The following is a 22,477-nucleotide window of genomic DNA, read 5'->3' on the forward strand; positions in this document are numbered from 1 at the left end:
ATACTTATACTTATTAAAATTAAAAATGTAGCAGTTACACTAAATAATAGTTATATAACAATAGTAGATGTCACATATATAATATATTCTTTAAATTTATGTGATAACAACATCGTTTGGGATACTTAAATCAACCTTGTAAACCATTGTACAAAAATGAAAATCAAGTAATTTGACATCACTTTGATAAAAAAAATAAAAACTTTCTGTTTACTAGATACCAAAAAAAAATGAAATCAATTTTTAATTTTCAAAAGTGGTGATCTCCAAATTTAAATTTATTGAATAACATTTTTTTAGACGGTTCTACTGAGGATTGGAAACAATTTTATTCCTTCTCAGCCAAGTTTAATATAACGAAAATTTCTTAAAAATAATTCGTAGTTTATTCCTATTTAAAAATAGCCTTTAATACACGAGTGTTGTTTAATTATAGTCGTAGGTAAAATTGTTATAGTATTGAGTAGTATTGAAAATTACATCCAAAGAAATAATATCCAAAATTAAAAACAATTATGGACTGTAAATTATAGAAACTCTAATAAAATTAAAGAACATTATAGTTCCACAAAACAAACAGTTAATGGAAAACTCCTGAAAGTTATAAGTTTATTAATTGGCGATAACAGACAAAAATAGACGTAGTCTATGGTCTGAGTTTTGCTGATATTGAAAAACTACATAAAATGTCATATGGATATGTATATATGTTACACGTGATTTTGTTAGTCGGATTCTTCTGTACTATTTTGCATGATATTTAGCTGCTCAGACAATTCTTTACGTAGATCTTCAGACGCTTTAGAAAGTGACGTTAAAATTTCATCTTTTTTCGACCGTGTCATCTTCCAAAGGAATACTCCCTCTTCCTCTAAAGTTTCACTAGTTTCTTCTAAATCACGAAACAAAGCATATTTCTGAAATTGTAAAACAATTATTTATTTATTGTTATGAACATACAACAAGACAATAAACAAACAGAGCATTGGTAATCTAAAAGTAAACTTGACTTGTAAATTAAACAACACTTGACAATTAACAACACTTGTAAATTATCATAGTACCATTGGTAGGTATCATTTTTAACAACTTGTTTGTTCTTTCTCTTTTTAAATTAAATCATGAACGTACGATGAGTTCAGTATACAGTCAGTTTTCACCCACAAGTATTTCTCAATTATCTTCCTTAATTGGATTAGGACAATTATTTAGAATTAGAACAATTTATTTGCAGGTATAGTAATAGGTAAACGTGACATGAACTAATAAGTCTTCTTAATATAGGCCTGTACGAGATTTGTGATAGCAATGTATCAGTGTTTACACTTGCAATTTAAGTTATTTATGTCATAATTGAATACTTATAGCTCCAAAACAGATCAAACATTATATAGAAAATGTATATTTGTCTAAATGTTAGACGAAATGTTTTAGCAATCATTAAAATTTTCTCTATTTTGGTCTTGTAAGACATCACTATTAGTGATAAGGCACCACCATTGCACTTTTTTAAGTTATAATATTGTTATTTTCCTTATGTAATTTCAAATGTGCTAAAAGCCTTACAAGCGTGTACAAAGTACATATGTCACAAGTGAAACTTCTTTGGCAAACTAATTGTAAAAGTAGGCAGTATCATAATTAAAAAAAAAACGAATTGGAAAAAAAACAACGGCACGCGGTGTTCCCAGGCGGTCGCCCATCCAAGTACTAACCGCGCCCGACGTTGTCTAAATTCGGTGATCGGACGAGAACCGGTGTATTCAACGTGGTATGGACGTTTAAAATTCGTGATGTCCTGACGCGTTTGATCCGTAAAAAATTACCCCTCATGCGCCTAAAGTTTCAGTTCAATAATAAATAAATACATCAGTTAGTCCACAGAGTCAGTACAAGTAAAATCATGTCATATTATAAAACAAAATTTAGGATAAAAAAATCTTCTTTTCAGTCGCGATAATTACCTTATCTGTTGGGTCAGAATTACAGGCTCCTGTAGCATTATTCGAATTGGTAACTGATTTTAACTTCTTTAATAACTCGGACTTATGTTGTAAACCTTTTTTAGTTAACACCTGTTAAATTTAATACATATTAAGTAAAATTATAACAAGTAAAACATAACAATATAACTTATGATTGTTAAATAAATACTAAATATTATAAGTACACTAATACATTTTTGGAGTTTACTCGTTAAAAAACGATATAAGGCACGTGGTGTGAAAAAAATATGGGGAGTGAAATTGTTTAAAACATTGCAAAGAGTGATATTGATATATGCAAGATATACTCTGGTTCATACCTGTTATTTATTTAAAGAAATTTAATATATATCTATCTCCTTCTCAATTTGGGTTTAGACAAAGGAAATCAACAGAAGATGCAATAACAGCCCTCACTGCGATGGTCACAATGAACTAGACCAAAGAAATTTGTACAATACCAAAAGATTTTTGGATGTCTAAAAAGCTTTTGGTATTGTCTTTTTCCCATTCTTATACATAAGCTGGAACAAGCTGGAATAAGGGCAAAAGAGATCTCCTTGTTTCAGGATTCTTTCAGAGAGAAAAAAATAGGCGAATTTATAAGAGAAAATGCCAATGTAACCTATGGCGTTCCTCGAGAAAGTATTTTGGGTCCTACATTATTTCTTTTTTATATACATTATCTGTGATATTTGCTGATACACCATACAAAGGTATTCTCTTATGCAGACGACACTGCAATCGATCTCACTGGCAATTCTTTGACAAATGTTAAAGAAAGTACTGAGCAGGGTATGGTAAGCAGGGTATGGTAAGGATATAATGGCTCTAGTAACCAAATGGATAAAAACAATCTTTTGACACTAAATATAGCTGTCAAAATTACGTCCGTTTTTCAATAAATAATAAAACACAGCCAGATCAGCGAGCAGAGCTGAGAGTTATATATGAGATACAGGCATGCGGATTCATGCAAAATAAAAACTATAATAATTCAATATCAAGCAATATTCTTACGGAAATATACATCGCTTAGCTCATTCAGTTCTAATCTACTTTATTCCTATTTGGAGAGGAGCTCAACGCTATCACAACGAACTCAAGTTATGTATTTTCAATAATAATGTTTTCCACTAACTATTACATAAACTGAGTCGTTTACTAACTGTTAGAAAGCTTTATCTAATGCACATTATTTTGAGATTCTAGAACTAAATGGGTAGAGATTTGTATTTTTGAAAAAATACAAATCTCTACCCATTTACTTCTAGAAAATAAATGAAGAAAATATATAACAGCACAAGAAATAGAACTTTGCATGCATGCATTCAGCCTGTATCATCCCACTGTTGGGTATTGGCTTCTTTCTCCTCGTAGGAGAAGAATTGGAGCTTTATCCACCACGCTACTCTACTGCGGGTTGGCGGATATGTTACCTACTATGACTAACGATCGCTATCAGGTATTTATGATAACAACCGGGACCGAAACGTGCTCTCCATTTTCGGCGCCAACTTAGGGAAGCCTATGTCCTGCAGTGGACTGCGATAAGCTGAAGTGATGTTTTTATTTTAGTGGGATATAAAGAAAGAAAAAAGAAAAAGAAAGCTGAAGAAAAAAAACAACACAAAAATATAAATAATAAATTATAGTGACTTGAAATTGTGTCATAAAAACAAATACCGAACACGCGTAATACACGAATATGGACAGGAAGTATAACGTATATGTTCTTTCATATTATAACCAATCATTTATTCTATAATAAGCATTTTTATTAGTTTTACTTATTGAGTAGGTACTACTGGATGGGGAAAATCAAAACTTACGTAGTCATTGGACAATTCTTTTACTTCCAGTTTCTTTTTTTCAGGCAATGTATCAAGTGCATGCCACTCCAAAGTAATATGTCTCGGAATGTAAATTTTTCTCGATAAAACTCTAAAAATTTTTAGTAACTATATTATACTTTTAATATTTCGATAGTTTTATTACAAATAAAGTTAATGAATTATTTAATGTAGATATACTAAAAGAATGTAATCGATTTTTGTACTTACTGATTAATTTTATTAAACGCTTCAATTTCATTGTAGAATTCGCTGTATTTAAAACCAGGAAATTCGAAACTTAAGTTATCTACAGAATTTCGTCTCCCAGGAATCCAACCTAAGTTTTCAATATTCTTACAAACAATCCAAACATCTTTTAAAATATCATCTTTTGCGGTTTGATTGCTTACATTGTCGTCATCATCATCCGAAATAACATAGCATTCATGTTGTGGGGGTGAACAAATTACTGACGACTCAAGAAAGTTTTCGATGTCCATATTGGCAAATGAATTATCTTCAGCAGGCTCTTGAGTTTGTTGTTGTTGTTGAGATAATAATTGTTTTTCAAACGATCTTTTATTTATCTCTTCTGGTTTAAGCACAAACATACTTCCTTCTATTTTTTTTCCCCGTATATTATTAGAAACACTACCACTATTGGAAACTTTTTTCTGCGGTGCAATTTCTGCTACAGGTTTTTGACATCGAAATAATATTTTCTGATTTGTTTGTACGGCATGCTTGCCTATATTCGGACAGACTACTAACTTTGAATTTAATTTTACAGGTGTGCCGGAGCCGCTAATATTTTTATTAATTAATATGGAGTTCTTTTTTACAAACATGGGATATTTCATGTAAAAAGAATTAGTCCTTGGAATTTTTATTGGTTTAACAATTTTACCAGTGACTCCCTTCGTAGGTAACTGTTGACCAACACCTGTATTTAAACAGCTATCGTCTTTACTGCTGTAATCATTTTCTAAAGCAACTATTTGTTGATTATTAGAGTCTCTTAGTGGTATATACATTAAAGGGTTATCAATAACTTTTAAATTATCAACTTTATTTATTGTAATCCATGATCCTCTTGTTCTACTGTCTTTTTTTATGTCATGTATAGTTTTTATAGTCTCTATGCCTAAAGCTTCATCTTTGTCATAAGGACCTATGAATACATAATGATTTATATCACTTGGTATAGCATATATACCAAAAGTCGGAAAAGTTTGAACAGATTTGCAGTTTTGTGATGAAAGTTTAACAGTTTTTCCTGACAACTTTGCAACATTGATTGCGTTCATGATGCTTTCATACTTTACAAAAAATCCTTTTTTGTAAAACCTAATTTCAGCGAAATCTTCTTCAACGGTCATTATGAACCATTTAGATTGTTCAGTATTTTTTTTGGAGGCTTCTTTATTGTCAAGTATTAAGACGTCGGAACTATTTAAATCTTCCGAGTTTGGTGATAAAACTGGTGAAAATTCTAAATCAGACCAGCATTCATTTTGCGGTTCAACTCCTTGTTCAATAGATTTATCCAGTTCACCTTCCTGTGTTGGATTTCTTGTAACGTTGCTTACTTTTGAAACTGATCCTACTAACTCCCAACACTGTAATAATCCGGATAATATACAGAAATTATCTTTTAGATCAGTCGCATTTGTAAGTAAATTTTTTACTGTTACTGGATATTTATGAAGATCAGACAAGGCAATATCATTTATATTAATACAATTATCAAACAAGCTGTTCTTGATATCCACTGCCATGAAAATACGAAATGGTTGTTGTTTAGAAATAAGAAAAAGATTTTTTCTTTCTCGATATCTACTTAATATGAAGTCCCATGGATATAACGCAATCGAACCCAGTCTCGGTGGTTGCAAATAATGTTTTTTCAAACTTTGACTAGATTTTTCTTTATACTGTTTGTAATTAGATTCAAGCCACGTTACAAGCTTTTTATTAGATAGCTTTTTTACATTTTTATAGTCAACTGGAATTTCCTCAACAGCATTGTTTATTAAGTCATTCAAATTTGGAGGTGAATCAGTAACTTGGGGAACATCTATGTTATAAAAAAGATTATTATCATGAGTATCATCCTTATTAATTATACTTAATAATCTTTTACGTAAGGTTTTATCGTTTTGCTCCATCTCCAAGATCTTTTTATTTGTACTAATGTAATATTCATCATCGTATTTTCTCTTATACGATAAGGTTCTTGAACATCTATTATTTTCACGAACTACAGAATTTATCGATGACTCAATACTATCGTTAACGCAACGTTTTCTAGCGCTATAGCTGTCTAGATATAATTTATTATCGGGATTATTAATGTTACCTACACCAGTATTGTCCTCTATAGTTAAGTCGATATCATCAACAGGTTTTTTGTATTTTTCCGACGCTTTATTATTAAGTAATTCATCAACTTCCGCAGAACGTGAACAACTTACTGTAAATTTACCTTTACAAAAACACTTGTAAAGATTGTGAACAAGGCACCAGGGCTCGACATTTTTCAAATTCAGTTTGGTACAAACTATTTTTATCGTTTTCTTTGGGACTGAATCTGCTTTTAAGAGCATATTACTATAAAAATCTGCATATCTTTTTGATGCTTTCCAATTTCTTTTCCGTGACTTAACCAATATACTTTTTTCATCTGTTACAATTACAGTTTGATGAAATTTTTGTTCCTCTTTAGACAACGTTTGTCCTAATTTATTGTCTAGATTTACTAATCCGGGAATTATTTCAGGACAATTGGTATCAAGCGAATCCGATAGTTTATATTTCGAAAAATCACATTTACATTGGAACATACATTCAATTCGACCACAATGTGCTTTGAAGCCGTAAGAATATTTTAAAGAATCACAAACACACCCTAGATTACAATAAGCATTATGACAAATGTCTTTTTTGTTTAATTCAGGAACTTCGGAAATTCTAATAACAGTAACATCGAGTCTATCAAGTTCACCGTACTTCCGTTTGCCTTTATCTTTTACGATATTATTTGAATTTAAGTTGTCTTCAGATGTTACTTCTCTAACTTCATCTTCTCCAAAAAACATTTCATTTTGTTGTAAACTTATTTCAACCGAATCAATTATTTTTTTTAAAATATTATTAACTTCTGTTTCAATTATTGATTCGTCTTCTTTTATATGTAACGACATATCATTTACCTTTTCAAGACTAATTTTTTCACTATCTTTACGCATAAGTATTCTACGTTGATAACATTTATAGTCCATGTCAAAAGTTACATTACAATTCTCTTTTAATTGAGTTGGAATCCCATTTTTATTAGTCCCTAAAACAGAAACTGCAAAATCTGCCCACTTTTGTGATATAGCTCCATCAGAATTGAGCAAAAAGGCATTTTGAATAAACGTATTAATGGCAGGTGACAAAGGTTTACCGTAAGACGGTGTTATGTCTAGACCAGGCTTTGGTAAAGTAACTAATTCCGTATCTCCGAATTGATATTTTTGGTATGAAGTGTCAAGATTTTTTTTCTTTGTCAGCGGCCCAGGTTTGAATTTTACATTTAAAGAATTTTGTAGTAATCCTTTCTTTCTTCTTAAATTATTTCTACGAACTGTTGAAATATTTAATTGTGTTTCTTTGATTTTACCTATATCATATTTATGCAAAAATTTACAATTCCCCCCCTTACTTCCATTTACTTGAATATAATGTCCATTCCAAAGAACATACTGGCGAGAAAACTTATGTCCTTCTGGGTTAATATTCATTAACATTTGCCACGCCGATTTTGAAATAGGTGTATGTGACTTTAACATATTTTTAGCTGTTTCTTTTGTTTTTTCATTGCTTGAAGATCCAAGTCTAATTTTACGCAATAACCAATTGTTTTGTTTTTCTAATTCAACTGTCAAGTAACTATATACATCTAATTCAAAAAGCTGTCTAATATCTCGAACAGTTTTTACTTTCAAACCATTTTTTTTCTTTGGTATATAATATTTGTCACATTTGGGAACGAAGTTACATTCAGGGGTCGTGTCTGGTTTATAGGATGCAGGTGAAATAGGCGCTTTATTTAATATGTCGAGCAAATTGTTCTTTAAATTACTTTGTGTTCTTATTATATTTGAAGTAAATACTTTCCTTTCACATACCTCCATTGCGAGTCACACTGAAAAGGTCATTTATATACAATTTACTTTTGATTTAAAGCCATTTCCAAAAGTAGCTTAAAAGCCTAGAAGCCGTGTGTGTACATAAATTCTTCGATTTATTTTTTTACATAAGTTGCAATTTTAATTATTACACAAAAACCCAACCTAACCTAACCAAAAATGTCACTAATAGCTTTAACGTTTAGAATACGATACGTTGAGAATGTAATGTTTTAAATTTTATTCAAACTTTCATCTAGTAACTTTTAAATGACGTTAATTTTTAAATTAAAGACTTATTCAACTATTTAACTGAGGTAGGGCACAGGAGATTTCCTGCTCAAAATTTGGAGCAGCCTGACTGGGGGAGTACCTCAACCAAACAAAAAATCACAACTAAATACTGATTTCAAGCAGTGTTGTGTTTCTGTTGGTAAGCTGATCACAGCTCCTAGGCTCCAGCTAATTGGGGACGGGTACGCGCAACGCGCTTGCGATGCTTTTGGTGTTGCAGACGTCTTTATAGCGGGCTACGATTATCGTTCACCATCAGGTGAGTCATATGCTTATTTGCAGACTTCGTTATATACATTTAAAAAAAAATAAGGAATTGTGCATTAATATTAAGATAATTAAATAAAAACTGATTGTTTATGTAATAATGAAGATAATTTATCTGAAACAACATTTAAAAAAGTAGGCGACTTAAATTTTTAGGGTGGTATCGAAATAATCCAATTTTTCATAATCGTTTTAAACTCAATTAATGTTTATTATATGCCTAATACTTTTAAAAATTACTTCCGTTTATTGAAACGATTGTTACTTTCTAGACTTTATATGTTTAGATTCTGATATGTCACGACTGCTTTAACGAACAAACATATAAATCAATATTATTTATGACGAAAGGGAAACAGGCGTCGTATTTATATTTTCGTCTAGTCGCAAATTACAACTTATATTTTAATACATTATATTCTGTTATAAGTCATAAGACAGGGTTAAAATTCAATAATCAAATATTGATTAATATATTATGTGGATCTCAAATATAACCTAAAATATATCGTCGTTATTTGGTTACACTTAACAAAATTGCCAGCCTGCAATACAAGGTAGACTTTAAACACAAATTTATTAAACTACTATGAAAATTACAAATCTGCTACAGTTTTCTTCATTAAACTACTGCTCTACTATTTCTCCTTATATAAAACAATAACTTCGTTGGAGAAATATAAATAAAATGAGTGAAGATACGTTTATGGTTTATCTATATTCACAACGTAGTAAAAGCATTGCAATAATTTTAAATAAACATAAGAATTCTGAATGTACAACTAATAAATAATTGATGTGGGGTTAATATTTTAAAAACTTTTTGAATACTATTTAATAAGCACTCGAACAAACTATCTTCCATTTACGTTCAATTTCTGTTAACAGGACAAAAAATCACGTGATCATACGCTAAACCTAAAATGGCCGCTTGATATTTGAGTCATCCTAAGTAACAATCGGTTTCAATCTCTTTGACTAATAGTAAAAACACAAATCTCAATAAACCTTACCTGTTTAAAACTTTAATATTAATTGATAATCCTAATATTTCTAGTATATTTTAAATTTTTTGCATTACTAATTATTTTCAGTTTTGTCGTACCACACACACACAGATTAGATAGTAAATTTGATCATAGACTTTTACTAACTTTTCACAGACAAAAAATACATGTTTGATTAATGAGCTTGTAAAAAAATCTATCGTTAAAAATAAATTAAAGCCATCAACAATTTGTATTTGGTTCAAAATTCTTACTGACTATATTAATTTAGTTTTGATTTTATTTGTTCACATGAAAATAAATGTATGATACCGACAACGCTTCTTTATAACCATGACAAAGATGTCATTACCATAGATGCCTTATCCCATTGAGGTAAGAAACCTTATTCTTATACATTTTTTTATTAGGTAAAATCCTTTCTTTTTTTTTGATATAGAGTGAGCATTGATATAAACTCTATACATAGAGATTTAGGAACTATACCAACTACAGTGTAGTTAGAAAATAAAATCCCAATTAATCTCCTTCGTTTCTTTTCTATTCTACGTAACATTGTCAAAATTAGTCGTGCAGTCATTATTTGAAAGCATTAATTTAAAAAAAAAATAATGAATAGGTAACGAAGTTTTATTGGCTTCGGTGCTTATGTTTACATTTTACCTTGCTACGTAGTAACTGCATGAGCAGCGACAACATGAAAACCTATGTTTGTCAAAATTATCAAAATTATAAGTTGTTTAATGCTCAGACGACTTGCATAATATTATTCACGAATCAAAATTAGTAATAGCAGTAGTAATACTACTTCACGAAAACAAACAGGCTGTGAAATTTCAATGTATAAATAGTATTAAGTACTAGATATTGTAAAATAGTATAGGATACTGTACTAGATATTGTACTTATTGTTGATTTATTGTGAGTACTAGATATTGTAAAATAGTATGGATAGTGTAAAATAGTATTTAAGTACTAGATATTACCCCTTTTCCGGCCGTCACCCTAATATTTCGTGTTTTTATGTTAATATTTGTGGCAATAATCCCGTAATTATATTAAAATCTATTTTCTCAATGGCCAATTCTTGAATACATGAATAAAATATGAAGAAATTTGATATTATAACTAATACTTCAGGATGTGTAGCAGAGATAAGCTAATCATTCTGATTCATATAAATTAAATCTAAATGAATTCTGCATTCAAATGACGTGCTTTTATAACTATGACTCACAGTGCCGAACCCTTTATTTTACGTGAGTTAGTGATGCGCTAGTATAAATAATAGGAAAAAAGTGGTTTTGAATTACTAAATATATTGTGAATACATTCTTAGACTATAAATTTAATCTTTAATGTTTTTTAAACTGCTCACTGAATAATGAACAACAATTATTGAAAATATCGAAAGAAAATTATGAAATCACTAATACCGTTTAAAACATATTCGTATGATGTCACAGAAAAGAGCTAGCATATAATATCGATAACAATTTGAAATTATTCAGATTTCCCAACACTGTTTGAAATTATACCTAAAGCTCTCTGGCGCTGTTGGCACGATCACTGTGATACAATCCGGCCGAGAAAGGATTAAAACGCCTATTCCCTTATAATTATTTATATTTTTTATCTACAGGAAATTGCTTATTTACGAATGACCCAAGTTAAACCATAATAGAGGGTTGCACTATTTCCGGCAAAACATCTTAATTCTTTGGTTACGTAAGCAAAACCTGTATAAAAAATCTATGATGATTTCATTTAACAATATATGTCAACGACACTTTTCTATTCTGTGCTAAAAATTACTATTAGGAAATTTAACTATGATTTATTGTATATGTGCCGCTTCCTAGCAATTATTGTTGGCAAAAATAATAAAAAAATAATCGAATAGGAATAACAATAAGTAGAGAAACTTCGGGTAATATGGCACATCATAAGCTTTTTTGGAAATAAATGACGAGATTTATGAGATCAAACAGTCTTTATTGCTTAAATCAGTTCTTTGTACTTAATAGTAATCAACAATTATAAATTTAAAATAATTAACATCGAAACATATGTTTAATTAAGGTTTTTTTTTTTAAATCTTAAATAATCATTAAAATTTAAACATGGTAGGTCAATATGGCCTAGGGCCATATTGGCCACAATTGAAGAGAGCCATATAGGCCACCATAATAAATGAAATCAAAACTAAAGAAATATACTTTGCTTTACTTTGCAGAACAAAATTCGCAGAAAAAAACGTCTGTTTCCACTCCTGAGCATTCTTCGTGAGCCCATAATTTACAACATAGGCATTGAATCCATGATTCGCCTCTGTTATCCATAGAATAAAGACCCTCACAATACAAACATTTTGCATCAGAAACATTGCTCCTATCTGGACTTTCGTCAGAACTGTCGTTGTACAGAGGTTCATTTTCTTCCTCCGAGCTAGACATTTGTACGTCCTTATATTTTGACTTTGTCTTTTTACCTTTACCCTTTCCTTGTTTGGCTTTATTCATGTGTTTTTCGATTTGGTCTTGTTTCTTTTTTAACGACTCCAGTAATTCATTTTTGTACGGGGATGATGTAAGCAATGTCGACTTCGTAGCCCTTCTGCCTCGGTTAGTAGCTTTCCTAGGTGTTATTTCTGGTATCGGAGATAATTGGAATGGCGTTATAAAGTTATCATCTCTTGAAGTTGATGGCTGTGGCGAAGTCGCAACGGGAACTAAAACTTGTTCGAAACACGCAGGTGGAGTATTGTTCTGGTGTCTTAACACTGAGGTTGCATCGTTAGCCGTCGCATTACTTAAATCAGATTCGTTTATGGAAGGTGTCATGTCAAAAGATTTATTTTCGATTACGGGAGTAGAGTACGAAGCAGCTGGTTCTGGTGTGATATTTTCTTGACTGGTGATTCTATTTTCTTGGTCATCCATATCAATAAACTCGTGATCTTTAAAAACATTTCTGTCTACTGGATATAGCCCTGTTGTACGAAAAGCACTGACAGCTATCTCACCGGTTTAGTGCGTAGGTACGCTCGTCCAAATACTGTCATCATATCATATTGGATAAGGGGGCGTGAACTGTTCCTGATCCATGATCTTATTTCATCAGAAATATAATTTTTTTTGCGGTCCCATGATTGACCTATCTATAGGTTGTATTTTGTGGCTGGAATGTGGAGGAATTGATAGTAAGTGGGCATGATTTTTTCTGGCGAGATCAATCAATTCAAGGTTTCTGGTGTGACTGGTATGGCCATCTAAAATAAGCAATACCGGAGATTCTTCAGTGGGTTTCACGTGCTGAATAAAATGTTGAAACCATTTTGTAAATAGGTTGGTTTGAATCCAACCAGAAGGATGACATTCGTGTATGGCACCAGGAGGTGCACCTTTCATTAAAAGCGGGTGACTTCTCTTTCTGGGGAATATAATCATGGGTGGAACAAAAGAGCCTCCAGCGCTCATACTTATCACGCAAGATATAAAAGAACCCCTTTCAGCAGATGTCAAAGCACCAACTTGCCGTTTTCCCTTTTGACTTAGACTTGGGGCAGTTGGGATGGAACAACACTAATGCCAGTCTCGTCCACATTGAAAATTTTTCCGGAGGGGAACTTGTATTCATCCATCAATTTCTCGTAAATATCAAAGAAATGGTTCACTCTTTATTGAATCCCTTTGCTCTGGCAAATGATGTTCCTGTTGGACGGCGAAAAGAAAGTTCTGGATATCTTTCTAAAAAAGATTTCATTCAATCTTACCAGCACTTTCATTTTTTGCCGAGAAGGTATGAGTGATATTATTTTTTATAGCCAACTGATAGGCTAAGCTCATGACGTCCTTGCGTACTAAGCCGAACAACTTAGCTTCCATTGCTAACACATACTTAACTAATTGTTTCTCTAGTTCTTGTGGTAATGTTGGTCTTCTTCCTAGTTTCGCACAAGCCGCTTCCTCTGCTGGTACGTCTACTTTAGCAGCCAAACGTCTTAAGAGTTGTTCGGGGTACTTTGTACAGTTTGGAAGCTTTTTAAGAGCCCATTTTCTTACTTCGAACATCTTCGATAGCTTATTTCATTGACTCTTTGCACCAAGTTTGCCGTTGTCTTTGCGAAATTGGTTTTCGTGGAGCCATTGTCCTAAAAGAAATAAATAAAAAAAACGTAGAAAATAACTTTACGGTAGGCCAATATGGCCTGGTAGTCCATATTAGCCAACTGCCTAGTGAGCCATAATGGCCGCAGGGATGTTTTTGATTAATAAAACATTTAACCTAAAAAGTGCTAATAAGGTGCTTCAAAAATTTCACCACATTATAGACTAAAAGTATACCTTCAAAACTATGCACTACTTATATAAAAACGACGATTATTTGACGAAATATAATGAGTAAAACTTACCAAAAAATAACATCAAATTCGATAATTTTTGATCGTCGCACGCACAGAACCCACGCGCACTCGCCGCAACGCAGCGATCAACTGAGGGGGTCGAGGGAAGAACCACGACTATTCAACAGATACATACGTCGCTAGTGTTGTTTAGTTTTAGAAAAAGCAAGGCAGGCCATATTGGCCGGCTAGGCCATAATACCCAAAACTACTCTACTTATTTTGCTAACATTCTGTCGTTGAGGTAGCGCGCTACGGATAATATATTTCTCAAAATCTGGATCAGCCCCACCACATGAAGTAGTATTGTGTTCCTAATATAAATAAGGAAGCCTGAGCCTCTAGTGGTTACGCCGTTTTGACAGCGAGAATAGAATCTGCAACGTGCTTGCGTTCTTGTGTAATGTTGCATGGCTATATAGCTAGTTACTAGTAGTAGTAGTAAAAAAATGCAATTTTGGACACAGCTAATACGAAGAGTGTGAAATAAAAACGACAATGTGGTTCCAAGAGAGCATATGATACCATTGATCAAGATTCGCCCCGAAAGAAGTAGAACACTTTACAAAGCAATAATAATTGTTGTGTGTGTTCTTTTTTGTTACTTAACAGCATGTCTAAAGAGAGTTTAAATAAACACAACTGAATAACAGTGATGTCAAAAGCGAGAAAATATTAAATATTTACTGGCCTATGTCCATGTCCTATAGAAGTCCACTGCTGAAATGATGTGTTTTTCCTATAGTCACCACGCTAGGCAGGCGGATTGGTGACTACAGGGCTGGCTTCATCGCACCGAAGACGTTGCTGCCCGTCTTCGGCCTGTGTATTTCAAAGCCAGCAGTTGGATGGTTATCCCGCCATCGGTCGGCTTTATAAATTCCAAGGGTGTAGTAGAACTGTATTATTCCTTAGTCGCCTCTTACGATACCCACTGGAAGAGAGGGGGTGGCTATATTCTTTACTGCCGTAATCACACAACAATCTTTACTAACTAGCGACCCGCTCCGGCTTCGCACGGGTGCAACGCTGATACTGAATATAAAAAATAAATATTTGCAATGTAAGCGCAAAAAATGTGTTAATTTTCGACATCACATTAGAAACCTCTAAAACTTGATAGTTTGATGATCAACGCTGATGTGTTCCTATACTATATTATGAATGTATTAAACATAGTAAATACAGCGATTCCAGAGGAAAGTTTATAAGGAAAAGCATCAAAATCCGCCCATTGTACTTCACAGTCTGTAATTTTTTTTAAATGTGTTTATTGTTTAAAATGTAGTTGTGGTGTACAATAAAGTATAAATAAATAAATAATGGGCGAAACTTATTTATCTAGTTCATAATAATTATGAGAAAAAAATCAAATTATTTGACTTCATTCGTAATTAGTTCTCTATACCAAGGTAAGTTTCACGTGTCATACATGCTAGCCTCAAAAACATTACTTCTCTCAAGTAAATGTGAGCTCCTGTATTGAGTAAGGCGATCAGAGCTCCTGGGAAGGGTTAGAGGAGTGCATCAACGTGCATCTGGTGTTACAGGTGTCTATAGGTTACGGTAGTTATTTACCATCAGAAGGGCCGTATGCTTGTTTGACGTATAAAAAAAAAAACTTACAATATTTTAATGCAAAAAGATTGTTGTTGTTTGAGAATAATTAGGATAAAGCTTAAAATACCGTTAGAAATTCGGTAACGTTAATTTGTATCGCCACACAAACAATTATTTATGAAATAATGATCGCGTAGCTTAACGCGATGCGGAGATTACCACGCGTCCAGTTAAACAATTTTTTAAATTTAAATCTGAACCTTACCAATTTGAACTACTAATAGTACGGCTGCCCAATTTTAAAAAACAGTAACATTTTTTTTAATGTATATGTTCAACACGATCCATTGGACCGAAAAATGCTAAATAATCGCTTTCGAAAAATTGAAATGGGGCAGCCGAGTAATACTGATAGGTATTTATAGATAATCCAACCCATATTGCGTTTTAAACACAAAAGCTCCACAAAAGTCTAACAAATTTAGCATTAAAAGGCATACCCTTTCAGTAAACAATACCATTCAAGTAGACGCTACATTTATAGCGGATCTCTATGACATTTAGACCGTTAACATCTTGTAAGCATCTTCTAATTGGCATTGTCGAAAACAAAACTAAGTTTGCCCCATCTATAGACCTAAAAATGCACAGATTGGCTTCTGTCATGTTTGCTATTTAAATTAAAATTTTTGTTCTGTATATAGTTCGTCACATCTAAATTTAGATTCACGCTTCAAACACTCGCTTTCATTGGCGTCCGATATATACGAACAGCTATGTCTTAGTCACTATATTCCACGAGGTTAATATGTTCTTTTCATAAAATATATTATATGCTTTATCACTGACATACGCTATTTTGAAAAAAAAAAAAAGTTTTTGTAAAACAATGCATGATGGGAAAGTTTTTTCGTATTTTATATAGAAATTGAAGGTAACATTTTACAAAAAAAATTACATTATATTTAACTAAAGTAGGGCAAAGCAGGGAATTTCCTGCTCAAACAGAAAATCACAGCTAGATGATACACTGTTCTCAAGCAATGTTATGTTCCTCTGGGCGAGTAAGGTGACCAGACCTCCTTGGGGAAATTGGGGATAGGGCGGCAACGCGCTTAGGTTGCTTCTGGTGTTGCAGATACCTATAGCTACGGTAATCGCTTATCATCAGGTGTGCCGTACGCTTTTTTGTCGACCTAGTTATATAAAAAAAAATATGTTTTATTTTGTTCGATAACTTGCCGCCGTCTCGTAGGTAGTGACAGGATTCCGTTGCTGTAGAAACTTTTAAACTTCTCATTAAAAAACCGCAACAAGTAGTCCTGGATTAGCCAATAAGCTATTTAAGCAATTGCTTAGGCCCATCTAGGGAGCACCAGAGACGACCGAGAAAAAAAAAACGAGCACACGAAAGTTAAAGCAATTTCAATTAATTCTTTATACTTCACATAAGGATAAGGGGACGATTGTTTAGGACATCAAGTTATCTTAATTCGGCACTGGCAACAAGTAGTATTAATATTGACAGTCCTCTCTTGATGTTAATTTTACACTACCTATAGAATTCTGGAGATAGAAACGTGAAAATCTGAGGGTGCAAGATCGGGGCTATATGGTGAAGGCGTTAAGACTCCCCACCATTCAAACTGTCTAAATTTTTGTTGAGTGGCTACCAAAGACGTATTTGGTCGGGTGTTGTCATGATGAAAGACCACTTCTTTTCTGTTGATCAATTCTGACTGCTTATTCTCAGTTTCTTGCTTAGCTGTCATCAGCTGTTGACAGTAGAGATCCGAATCGATGGTTTTGCCCGGCGGTAAAAGCTCATAATGAATGATACCCTTCCAATCCCACCATGTACTCAATATCACCTTGTCGCATGACAAACCGGATTTCGCGATAGTCTGTGCAGCTTGACCGACCTTTGACTACGATCTCTTTCATACATTCTTATCGCAGGTGATCCATTTTTGGACACCATTGATCAATCTCTTCAAAAATGGTTCGATATCATTACCCCTTAAGAGAAAATCGCCAAATCACTCAGTTCATGTGGCATCAAGTCTTTTGTATAACCAGCCTTTTTTAAATGGGTGAAAATTATTTAAATAATCGCATCAGATCTTAAGCTATATCGCAATTACTCAAATGTCGATCTAGCTCCACTTTTTCAAAAATGTCGTCACTTTTATCCGTAACTGGGCGACCAGAGCAAAATACATCTTTATCATCAAAATTTCCTGACTGACAATGCTTAAACCAATTTTCTACTGCTCTTATTGATACTGCATTAGGTCCATAAACGTCACAATTTTTTTTCGCGGTTTAAGTAGTATTTTTCCTTTAAAAGTAAAACTTAAAATGTATCGCATGTCTTCGTTGGATTAACTCGCATTTTGGCGGGCAGAAAACAAATAATGAAAATGGCGGGAAATTATTTTTAACTCTGATTTTTAAAAGTCACACCTTTTCACGGTATCAAAACCAGCCAGTTACAAACAATACAAAAAAAAAAAGATTTTATTGCACCTTTTTACTAGAATATACCAAGAGACTTTTCCCCGACCCATTATTAACTATTATGACAATAGAATGATTTAAGTGAATACTTTCTTGTTAGAAATATACAGCACTCATACACATTCGCCTCTTCATGTGGGAACAAGGTCCGCATTGTTAACTGCGTTTCTGTGGGTAATGAAGTAAATCTTTAAATGAAGTAGCGCTTTCCCAGAAAGTACATTCTCCCTAGAATTAGACTTTGTATGTTCTCCCTTTGGTCTCGCCAACCTTTCATGTTTCGTGTCTCAATAATTATATCGCCCCTTTCATCTTGTGTCGCTGTCAAGTGTAGTCGATTACACAATGAGTTTCGTAGACGGAGAAAATAGTAAAGATAACAAGAGTGTAACCTGAAGAGAACAAACGAAACTCTATTGGTTGAAAAATGTAATAGGGGAGAAACTTTGAGATGTTATGTCCTCAATAATAAAAATGTTTTTTTTAGTGGAGATATTTATAAGATGTTGCAGTTACAAGGCATCATCTTCTCCAATAGCTTTGGTAACTCAAGTAATAGAAAAATGAGACGACACAGTCCAAGTACGACTTTATTACAGTACTATAAACACATACTGTTTGTCAATCTCGGTTGAGATTTATAATGTTATCATTAGACAAAATTTATTTTCTTCGCTTTATTAGTCTTCTTAAAAACCTTCTTATCTTCTAATTTTCGACTCGTTTGACCGTCTAGTATTGTACTGTTAAGAAAATCATATAAACGATTACATACATATAGCAGTATATTAATACAGTCTTAAGAGCCATTTCACAATTTTACGCTCTGCAAGTTTAGGTAAATTTGGTCGCATCGCGCGAGTCGTACGAGCCGCACCATCTTTGTGCTAGTAAATATAGTGTGACAACCAAAAGACCATCATGATCATTTTCTAATGTATAATAAAAATTAATAACTATGGTATAAAATGTTTTTTACATAATTAATTTGTTAAAAATTTCAAGTATGTTATATAACAACAGTTAATAAATTTAAAATAAAAATAAAAAATCAATTTTATGAAACAATTTTTTTTTAATTGATTTAGTTTTTTCAGTTTACGAATGAATCTAATATTTACGATATGAATAAAATAGCATTTTATGACATCGACACCGACAAACATATTAATTAACAAATAACAAGACAAACAGATTGAAATGCCTATTTGTATTGATAGTGTGAGAAAAGAAAATTAAATTATACATTTGTTTACAGAAATTATCATTATATTAATTTACAGTCATTTTCGTAATATGTTTATTTTATTTATATTTTATTATGAAAGTATCAAATGCGTTTTATCCGCTATAACAACAGGCGCTTGGCGCGTGTGAGCGAAAGAGACGGCTGCGCAGAATTTGGCGTGGACCTTACCTCTAAGAGCGCTAGCGCTCGACTGATTTACCGGGCTTGATGCGTGGTAATATATCTTTTTATTATTTAATATAAAATGTATTAAAAATAATTACATCTTTTAATTATTTTTTTTTGTTGTATTCCTTAATGATGTAAGTTTACTTTGATGAAGATAGTTCGTTAAAGTTTCTTAGCTTTCTAAGAGAAATATCGCTTTTAAAATTGTACTTATTAGGAAAATATTCGTAACTTTAAAATTTTTTTATCGTTTAATAGAGATACAAATGGAATAAAAATCTATGATAGTGAGCAACAAAATTATATTCCACATATTATGATATTTTTTTAAAATGGTTTCAACGTAGAGGTTATTGAAAAGTAGGACTTCAAAGTATACATTGCGACCGTTTACCTAGGGAGGAGGCTGATGAAAAGGTTAATAATTTTATACACATAATATAAATCAAAATTCTGATCCGACTATGGACTAAAACAAAGGTTGCTTTATTATATTTCAAGAATATAAATTACATTATTGCATCCAACACTGAGATTAACGACGTCTTAATATTACAATTTCGCGGATTGTTACCGATTTTTGTGAAATGGCTCTTAAAATAAACATAACTAACACAAACAAAATGAAATTTTTGTCCATCTTACTAGGGATAACAAATATGCCTAATGAATATTAAACAAAAAATAACAACCATATTTAAAATATTAAATCATATGGAATTAGATCATCGCAATAGTAGAATGTCTACATCTTATTAAAAAGAAACTTTAACCAATTTAATAGTATTTTAATAGAAAAGGATATTGTTTGTCTCTTGGTTCTTCATGTGAACGATCTCTGAAGGGTGATTTCTCCTGTTATAAAATTATGTAAACATGAATTTCATGAAATGTTAATATCAAATAATTAGGTATAGTTCGCGTCATGTAAAAAGAACGCTGGCCTTGAAGCTGCGCAGAAGCGATTTATCGGTCTATTTGGTGGTACGGGGTAGGGGACGGGAGTATCACGTGTCGCATGCTTGCCGGTGTGCTATTGGTTGGACAGTTCGACGTCGACTCAAAATATTATCGCGCACAAAAGTTTTAAATTACAAAATTCTCCATTAACTATTTATTTCACTAAAAAACAAATATCAATTTATCATTTTAAACACATAAAAACTATTAAGATACGAATATCGAGAGTACAGAAAATTAATATTTTTGATAATTATTATACTTATTTAGTCCGAATTTTTCGCACTTGTATTTCTAGTGTTTTTTAATGTACCTACCAATAACCATTATACGAAGCCGCGAGTGAAACCCTAATTAAAAAATAAAACCGTAGTACTTGTGCGCGAGTATACCCATGCGCAAACGCACCCCCTCCAGTTTCTTTCAGCGTTCTTTTTACATGACGCGAACTATATTAAATCTATATAAATAAAAATGAATGTTATTAAGCGCATAACTCGAGAATAGCTCGACCAATTCGGCTAATTTATTTTTTTGTATGTTCAAGGCTCAAGGTTTTAATAGTAAATAAAAATAAAAATAAAATTAGAAAAACAATTATGTAAATAAAAATCTATTAACTTTTGACAAAACAAAGTCTGTCCGGGCAGTAAGTAATAAGAATTAACATTAAAAAACACCGTCAGTTCATAAATGACTAAAAAGAATAAAATAAATACATCAATAATTACCCTTTTATGGTATTTCTCATAGTGATGATCTTCCTGGGAACCGTTTTGATGACTGCTCATCTTGGCTACAGCTAAAAAATTATTAAGATTAAATTAGAAAGAGATTTATTATCTTTTAAGAGGAACGTTTCTATAAAACTTCAAGTACACTTAAGTACAGGCATAATATTAGTATTAAAAACTGAAAATAATTAAGTCATACCTTTTTGTTCGTCACGACGTCTTTTTTGTTCTAAAACAGCGGAATCTTCGGCTCGATCCTTTAAAAAAAACAAAAAAAAAAAAGTGTTATAATCTAAGTTTTAAGTTAAATTCATTCAGCAGATAAAAACGACTAAAATATTATTTTGTTCCATAAGCATTAAAAGTATTTACAATTGTCAATTAAGTTTTGGTTTGACTGTTATTTTACAAACAAATTAACAATTTTATTTTGTTTTTTTTTTTGTATAAAGAACGTCTACATAACCATTTTTATATGATTTATTAGTCATCGTTTTCACCCAGTAAAGTAGTCTGATATTCCAAAAAAAAAAAAAATCAAATATAGGATGTCCACAAAAAATATAATAACAATGTTCTATTTATAAAATAGTGTATAAATTAATGAACTCACCCGCTTGCGACTCATCTTACGTTCTTTCCTGTCATCGCTTCTCAGTTTAGCCTTTCTCTTTTCCTTCTCCGGTGACCGCTCCTCTATTTCTTTGCTACCCTGCTCATGCAGAAATTAAATTAATTTTGAATTATAACCAAACAAGCAATATCAAAAGAAACTATATACTTTCTTTTAACTACTTATTTAAAAAAGACAAAGCAAAAGGTACATTTAATTAAGACAATAATGTATACGACGGCCACGATGCTCTTCATCATTTTCACTTCATAACAGCCATCTTGAATTTTATTTTTCAATTTTCTTAGATGATTTGTTTTACGTGAAGACATTTACAATTCACCAACTAGAGTTTGAAGAAATCTTCATCTTCGAATTATTCGTATACTTTATAACGCTAGGTGAGCATGTTGACATTTATAATAGTTTCCTGTTTTTTCTGAAGTACAAAACAGTAATAAGTTGGTATTTTTATAATTTTAACGCTGGTGTTTCTATTTGTTGTTGTCTTATTTTGTCGGCTTAATTTTCGGACATTCTTCTTTTGTTGTTTGATGTACCTTTGCCTCCAAATCTTCAAATGAAATTGAAACAATAATTATAAATTTTTAACTGTTGATGATAATATAAATTTGTTTCCTTTTGTTGTAAATCTTGTTACACATCTTCCTATGTTTTGCTTGCTATAAGCGTGGAGTCTTGTGATTG

The 22,477-nt window shown here is 32.1% G+C and overlaps 2 protein-coding genes and 1 pseudogene across 2 annotated transcripts in view; all 3 read right to left on the reverse strand.

The window, feature by feature from the left end:
- Positions 1 to 240: 240 nt before the first annotated feature.
- On the reverse strand, positions 241 to 9,605 carry LOC123670155. The gene is made up of 5 exons (XM_045603664.1): positions 9,567 to 9,605; positions 4,049 to 8,009; positions 3,818 to 3,929; positions 1,965 to 2,075; positions 241 to 917 (listed from the first exon to the last, which is right to left on the reverse strand). The coding sequence occupies exons 2-5, from the start codon at positions 7,996 to 7,998 to the stop codon at positions 726 to 728; spliced, it is 4,365 nt and encodes a 1,454-aa protein (XP_045459620.1). The 5' UTR covers positions 7,999 to 8,009; positions 9,567 to 9,605; the 3' UTR covers positions 241 to 725.
- LOC123653354 lies at positions 1,667 to 1,785 on the reverse strand (annotated as a pseudogene).
- A 9,017-nt stretch (positions 9,606 to 18,622) lies between the features above and the next one.
- LOC123670371 (THO complex subunit 2) overlaps positions 18,623 to 22,477 on the reverse strand; it is a 30,898-nt gene continuing 27,043 nt past the window's right edge. The window contains exons 28-32 of the mRNA XM_045603868.1: positions 21,770 to 21,868; positions 21,356 to 21,413; positions 21,154 to 21,224; positions 20,268 to 20,317; positions 18,623 to 18,780 (exon numbers count right to left, since the gene is read on the reverse strand). Coding sequence (XP_045459824.1) covers positions 18,747 to 18,780; positions 20,268 to 20,317; positions 21,154 to 21,224; positions 21,356 to 21,413; positions 21,770 to 21,868 — 312 coding nt within the window. The 3' untranslated portion in view covers positions 18,623 to 18,746. The remainder of the gene's footprint in view (positions 18,781 to 20,267; positions 20,318 to 21,153; positions 21,225 to 21,355; positions 21,414 to 21,769; positions 21,869 to 22,477) is intronic.

This window comes from Melitaea cinxia, chromosome 4 (assembly GCF_905220565.1).
Source record: "Melitaea cinxia chromosome 4, ilMelCinx1.1, whole genome shotgun sequence".
Classification (NCBI taxonomy): Eukaryota; Metazoa; Arthropoda; class Insecta; order Lepidoptera; family Nymphalidae; genus Melitaea; species Melitaea cinxia.

Excerpts from the sequence above, each read along its gene's own strand:
- LOC123670155 (XM_045603664.1), bottom strand. The coding sequence starts at position 7,998 with ATGGAGGTATGTGAAAGGAAAGTATTTACTTCAAATATAATAAGAACA. Across the intron at positions 3,930-4,048 it reads GCGTTTAATAAAATTAATCA|AGTTTTATCGAGAAAAATTT; the intron begins GTAAGTACAAAA and ends AAAAATTTTTAG. Across the intron at positions 2,076-3,817 it reads AAGAATTGTCCAATGACTAC|GTGTTAACTAAAAAAGGTTT; the intron begins GTAAGTTTTGAT and ends TAAATTTAACAG.